This window comes from Podarcis muralis, chromosome 11 (assembly GCF_964188315.1).
Source record: "Podarcis muralis chromosome 11, rPodMur119.hap1.1, whole genome shotgun sequence".
Taxonomy (NCBI): domain Eukaryota; kingdom Metazoa; phylum Chordata; class Lepidosauria; order Squamata; family Lacertidae; genus Podarcis; species Podarcis muralis.
Genome location: NC_135665.1, coordinates 36450168 through 36457595, shown reverse-complemented (window position 1 = coordinate 36457595; position 7428 = coordinate 36450168). Strand labels below are relative to the sequence as shown.

General features: G+C 39.2%; 1 protein-coding gene across 1 annotated transcript in view; it reads right to left on the bottom strand.

Moving 5' to 3' along the window:
- Positions 1-225: 225 nt before the first annotated feature.
- MAP1B (microtubule associated protein 1B) overlaps positions 226-7428 on the bottom strand; it is a 69720-nt gene continuing 62517 nt past the window's right edge. The window contains exon 7 of the mRNA XM_028748881.2: positions 226-6383. Coding sequence (XP_028604714.2) covers positions 6228-6383 — 156 coding nt within the window. The 3' untranslated portion in view covers positions 226-6227. The remainder of the gene's footprint in view (positions 6384-7428) is intronic.

The following is a 7428-nucleotide window of genomic DNA, read 5'->3' as shown; positions in this document are numbered from 1 at the left end:
GACAGCTGCAATACTTCCAACAGCAGCCAGTCAGATGCCCCTGGGAAGCTCACAGGTAGGCTGTGATTGTGAGGGCTGCTCCACACCCCATTTGCCTCCCACATCTACTAACATAATTCATCTGCTACATAATAATTATTTCCTTTGCTGTTTCCAGGAATGCGATTTAAGAAGAGAGTTGAAAGTGCATCCTCATATAAATACAAAAAGAACCCACACTGACGCTTATAACTATTTTTGTATTTTATTGTGGAACTGAGCTTGTTTCCTTTACATCAAATATCCTCAACAGAAGAGGGGATATTGCACACAAATATCATAAAAGCACTACATATTACTTTCACTGGAAACTAATTTTCTACATTAGATATGACTGGATAGAATAGAGGTGATGAAGGATTATAAGACATAAAACCATACACAGCTGCAGACCGACACAAACAAGACCATTCGGAACAAGAGAGAGAGGAGTGTGTGAGGAGCTTCTCAGCCAGCAACAAGACTTTCTCGCCATGGTTTGGAAGAATAAATGGCTGCATGCAAACATGTGAAAGCATCCTGGAACTTCAGAATTGCGCTTTTACCAATGTGAGTACAGCCCATTGTATGAATAGAATGGAGGCTCCTAAAGCTAATTCAGTGCAGAGAAGCATTCCCCCCCCCCCATAAATGTTCAAGGTTTAGATGCTGCATATTTATTTATTTATTTTGTTAAAATCACAGCGAACTTTCTTCTTTTAAAATAGCAAGCATCTTTAACAAGGCAAATAATGCAATTTGCAAATGCGTTTTGAAGAACTGCTTGTTCCTGGTTTTTTGTTTTGTTTTGTTTTTGGGGTGGTTTGTCAACTATTCAGTGAGAATATGATCACTTACAGAAACTCTATTTTTGTTCTGTAAGTGTAAAGATTGTATCCCCCCCCCCCATTGCTTAATAATGCCAGACCACAAAAACTACTATTTTCCTCTGAGCAAGAACTTCTGGTTACATATGGACAAAGAAGAGGCCTAGGACATAAAATTTATAATGCAGAGCGTCTCCTTGGAGCAGGAAGCATTGGGGCAGGGAGACTTGGCATTTTCCCCAGCAAATTTATTTTCTCAGTTCAGTGTTTTTAGGTTCCTAAACTGCTTAAGCTATTGAAGACAGCTAAATACATTCATATACACATTTGGATCCATTCACCACAGTATGAGAAGTTAAAAATAACTCAAAGAGACGAAGAATGGGAATGGAATCAAAAAGGTAGGAATTGTTGTAATCAGACCCACCATATGAAGATGAAAAGGCATGCAAAAGAAGATCCATTTTAGGCTACAATCTTATGCACAATTACCTAGGAGTAAACCCCACCAAGCTCTGGGGATTAGCTTCTGGGTAGACATGTATAGGACTGCACTGTCAAGTTGGGAAATGGACTGTGACCTCGCCTAAACAGTCACTGAATTTCATTCAATGGAATAGTACTATCATAAAGACTACGATTAGGGGAATGATACCAATGGGTAATACCATCATTTTCTAGAGTGCTATCAGCACTCAAATATTGACACATTAAAATTAGGCTAATCAATATTGAACCATGCTTCTAGTAATCTGTGCTGAGCAACAGAGCTCAGTATCAGTATCCATGGCATTTCCTGGTTGACTGTCAATAAGCTAATTGTGTATGGCTGTAACTAACACAATTAGGTTAGTTGCACAGGCAAGAAAGGCATTAATTTGGTCAAGAGGAGATTTTATTTTTAATAAAAAAAAAACAACGCCAAAATTGGCTGCCATTTAAAACTTGTGTGTGCGTAAAAAGCAGATTTGTTTAGAAAATTTATACCCCACTTTTGCAATCTTATTCAGAATCCTGAAACGGAGAGCACAGGCTATCCAAGAAATTGTTACACAAGAGGAAGGCACTCCCCTTCATGGTGGGGGGATGGGTATCCATCTCATACACTTTCAATCGCCCTGTATCCTTGAAAAGATGTTCCGGAGGGTTCTCGAACCCCTAAGAGCCAGTTCTCAAGAAGCACATTGGGTTGCAGACCTGTGCGCATGTTTCTGTGTGCAGATTGATCAGGGACATGGCTTCTGCACAATTGAGATCTTTGAGACGAAGCCGTACAGAGTACCATTTTTTTTTATATACAGGAAAATGTTTGCTGATATCCAAGAGCTGAATGGGGCTATCAAACATTTTTGAGGCATTTAAAAGAAGTAGTGCACCCAACATAAATACCTGATTAAATTTTTGTTCCTACAACAAAATATGTATGAGAACGATTGAGGATGTTCTTAGAGTGAAGGAATGTTAAGGCCGGATTTGAACCCCATTGAGGCTGCAATCCTACATGCACCTATGTGGGAATAAGCCCCCCTTGAACTGAGTGGGGATTACTTCTGAGTTAGGCATACACAGGACTGCACTGCTATGCTGATTTCAACTAATCTCCTATGGGACTGCTGGTGTGCATATGACTAGAAAGACTGCCACTTCTAGGAGGGCGTGAAGAGATGGCAGCTTCTCTTTTGTACATATTCATTTAATATTGCTATTTAGGGCTGAACTAAAAGAAAGTCTTCATTTTTTTAATTAAAAGAAGCAGCTTGTTTGAAAACAGGCCAAGTGGCTACTTTCACATACTCGCTTGCTGTTAACGACATTTTTCTATTTATTTATTTGCAATATGTTTATAAAACATACTCCCACTAAAAATGATTTAATTTCTGCTTACATATAAAGTGGGGGGCAGGTCACAAAACAAATCATTTCTGCACAGTTCATTGATAAATGGAATATTGTGTTAGTAACTTGGTAGACCCAAAGCTGCAGAACCCTGGAGACCTACTTGGGAATAAGCCCCACTGCACTCAGCAAGACTTGCTACTCGATCCATAACGGGATTAAGACTGTAAAAGGCCAATCCTCCTTGACCCTTTGCTAACAAGGCAAGCTCAGGATGTGGTGTAATAACAGCTGCGGCCAGCACATCGGCACACTTAATGTGCTGTTGATGGTATCGTGCTAACTCATCCAGTGTGGACAAGGGCACTGCCCAAGATGCACCACATCAGAGATGCTGTGTAGCTGGGCTACGAAAAGCTAGTGTTGAGCTGCAAAAGGGGCAGGCAGGAGTAATATCCAGAGCTCATCAGCTATGTAGCATTTCAGCTTCATGATGCCGGCATTTTCAAATTACAGGTAGCGGAACTAACTTCCCCCACTTCAGGATTCTGTGTTAACTATACTGGGACAAACCACTCTGTGCTGTGGTGCAAATTCCTCTTTAGGTTTGAGCTGTTCACATTAGGAAAGAAGCATTGTACATACACCTAACTTAGAAATTGTGCCTCTTTCCACAGTACATTTCCCTTTGTCTTTCGTACCACAATCATATGGAATTTTTAAGGACGTGAGTCCCAAACTACTACTAGTTGCTTCCATGTATATTGTTCCAATAAAAGCAAAGAGACCACAAGAACACAAGCTTTTGAATGACCTGGGTGAAAGAATAAATAAAGTAGCATCGCTACAAAAGTCAAACAAAAATAAAATATTAGAACTTTTTTTAAAAAAATGCACAAAACATTTAACAAACAATATTTCACAGCATTAACTGGGCTAACACAGCCCAAATTAAAAGGGGGGTTGTAGTAGTATGAAAAATAATTTTTTAAAAATTAGCAGTGCAAATACACATCTATAAAATAAAAATAAACAATGTTAACCATTGAAATAAATTATAATAGAAAATAAAACGATATAAAATCCACTATTTAGGGAATCAAAGCCTTCTGCAAAAAAACAATTGGCACAGAACAAAGCAAATTCCTATTATGGCGGTCATGTAAATTCCTTACAAAACCACAAAATAAAGCTTAATGGATATTGTTATATGCAGTGATAACTGCGACCCAGTCCTCAAGATATTCTACCAGCACCAGTAAGATTTCCATGAAGCTTCAGGTACTACCACAGGTTCTGTGATGCCCTAACCCTTTGACAACTGCCTTAATAATGAGTAGCCTTCCCTCAAGCTGTGCGTGATGGCTGGCTTTTTAAAAAAATCAAAACTTCTGCCCCAAGGTAACACAAATTCTGTGACAACTGAAGCTTAATTCTGCAAGATGCATAAATTATGCACATTTGCATGACTTCTCTAATGTTGCATAATTCATTTTCTGACTGCTAATCTTGGGGAAATGCAAAAGGCTCCACAGGGTACTGAGATTCCAGACAGCCACTCCTCTGGGTCTTCCCTGTAACCATAAGGGTTAAAAAAAAGAGAGGAAGAGCGCTGAAATTCTCAGAAAGCTGAATTCTGCAATCAGCTTTTCTGCACCCTTCACAGAATTGCAACATTCACACAATCCTAGTTTTTCTTTTGGAAGGGATCTGTAAATACGGGGAGCATGAACTTGCTTGAGCTAATTTTAAGACAGGTGCCAGGAGAAAGGAAAACCTACAGTAGGTGGAGCCAGTTCTTCTGCTGCCCCAACTAGTAGCCCTGAACAGTTGGAGAAGTGCATTGCAGCAGCATCCCAAAGGATGCTGCGGTGCAACTGCCAATCAAAAGCTGCTTTCGTTGATACATCCCGCCTCCAGAAAAACATTGCCACAAGCAAGTGCTTGGGTTGTTTGTGCCCTTGGGCCAGCCCGGAACCTAGGCAGTCTCCTGGCGAAAAGGAAGCCAGCCTGCGTTTTAGTTCTCGGGTTCTTTAATCACTGACACATAATAGCATTTTTTAGTGTGCTCCCTGCAAAATTATCGGCAGTTATGTTAAATAAATACAGTACTTCATTCTCACCAGAACCTCAAAATAACATTACGCACTTGTCTTACAAAACTACTTTTAAAAAAAATCCCTTCACCTGATTTTTTTTCTTTGCAATTTTCCTGTAAACAAAACTTCTGTTTAAAAATTCATCTATTAAAAGTTCGCACCTAGCTAGAAAAAAAATCAAAATCTGTACATTTGTTCCCATATTCGCTCTTAAATTAACAGTCAAACTAAGGTGAGACAAGGCTCCAAAAGACTGTACAGAGTGCAGAGAACCTTTTGCAACATTCTGTATGTGTTAATTTCTGGTACTGGGCACCCTTTCTTTCACAAGGGAAAAGGGGGAGGAGGAGAAAAAGCAGACTTTCAAAAAAAATAAAAGTCTTGCTGTTCAGGTGCACAAATGAAGTGCTCAACTTACATGCATAATTCATAGCACCAAGCTATTTGACCAATCAGAGAGGTTTCCAGTAGCACACATGCACACGCATACTTCTGTACTGGTGTAACTATAATCCTACACAGATGTTTTATAAACTTGCTATCTTGCATTTAAAAAATAAGTGCATCAAGTATCTTTGTACATTCAAGTCACATTCTAAGGCAAATTGTCTACCATAGGTACTCCCAACTGCTTTGGTATGTTGCTTCAGTAAACTTGAGTGTGACTTGGGTGTTTCAGCATGCAAGTTTGTCGAATTTAAGAGTAGACTAGATGTATTTTTCACTGGGAGCATGCCTTAGACCAACATGTTTGCATGTTAAACTGAATGGGGTTCAAACTACTTGCATATATTGCCTAGGAGAGTTCTGTGACGTGAATATGACATGTTCAAAGTGAAGTTGCCAACAGCAAGTGAGTGTTTTGTATCTTACGTCCTTTCAAAGCCACATTCGGTTTCACGTAATTTTCTAGCTAATTTTGTCACTAAATTAAAAACGCCCGCTCTTGAAGTAATTCAGACTAATGCAAACCTACATCTTTCTTTTTATGTGATGGCAGACTGCAGGAAGCAATATATCGATTGCTTTGAGAGTAATGCAAAACGAATGATTTTATTCTCCTCTACTCCTCTCTCTCGCTTTCTCTCCCTGTCTTTCTCTCAAGGGCAAATGCCCCCATACCTGGCAGAAGTCAGCAGTGTTTGCTAGTGCATGGTTTCCAACTGTTCAGCGGAGATGAACCAGAATCTGCAGTTTTTGCAGTAATTTGAACCCTATGGTGGGAATACTGTTATTTCCCTTAGCAATCAGCAAAAGACTGGAAAAAAAAAAAAAGATTAGTGACTTGCATCACTGTGATACAGTATAGCATTTGGCAGGTATATATATATATATAGTTCGGCAGCTGAATTAGATGGGTTACATTAGAAAAGGTGTTTTCAAATTGAAGAATTTCTGGAAACAAAGTTTAAGGTTGTGATGCATTGCTTTTTTTCTTTCTCTTTTTCTACAGTTCAATCTTGCATGCAGGGAAAGATTCATCTTGCATAACAACAGTGCTGCTGCTCGCCAGTACCATGATGTTAAGGTCCTGTTGTTTCTCGTGGGTCTCTTGATACCATTCCCTCATCACCTCCGAATCATGGGTAGGGATTAAAGTCACCTGCAATACAAGAATATGAGAACAGAGGACACATTAAGATCAAACAGAGGGCGGTATTAATGTGTGAGCAAGTCCTGAGAATACTGGCCCCCATTTTGAAAGAATACTTCTACGGCTAACACCAGTAGCAACTAGGGGCAACAAAAACATTTATCAGAAGACGTGGATTTTGAGATGATGAGTAATCTAAACTCTATCTCAAGGCGTATGGTCCTTATGTAAATAAGACAGAGACTACTTGGGGTACAGTATAGAACTTCAACCTCTACATTTGTGAAATGGGAGCCTCTGACAGGCACTAAGTTCTACATATCCACATTTTTCAAAATACTGAACACATGATGTGCAACACTATCACGTTTTTGTAGGGCCGAGGGCATCTTTCGCCCCATCCACGGAAGAGCTGCTTTTCCAAAACTGGCCTTGGCCCATTATAATTGTTAATTAATTACCTTCTGCATGTGTGTCTTGAGGCAATCTACACAACACAGTAAAAATAGTTAAAGCAGAAAATAACAGCAAATGAACTAAAAATAAAATAACATAGAAGGAGACTCTCATGGCAGAGGCCTATTAATCCAGTTGAGAAAGCTTGACCATGGTGTTGGGTTATTGAAATGTTACCCCAAAACTGCTCGCAGAAAACCAGTTTCCAAGCATTGAGCACAATATTTAAAGATGTTCTTAAGCCATACTCAAAATCTTGGATATAGAACATGAAACCATTAAAATATATACTAGACACACAAAATTGGATATGCCTTGCATTTGAAGACATGGGACTACCACATTGCGTCTAGTTCTGCACTTAAACATCATTCAAAATCTGAAAAAGGAACCTACAGTAAGGTTTTGGTAATATGCAAATAGTCAATTAAAATGTGTGATTAGTAATTAACACAAACTGTGGAAGATTAAGAGAAAAAACAATTTTCAATATAGCTCTGGTTGTTGTTTTAAATCATGAGCTTATGAGAACACTCCTCCCCCCCCCCCCCACTGGCTGCATTCACATGCCATGGTAAACCATAATTATTGATTTACA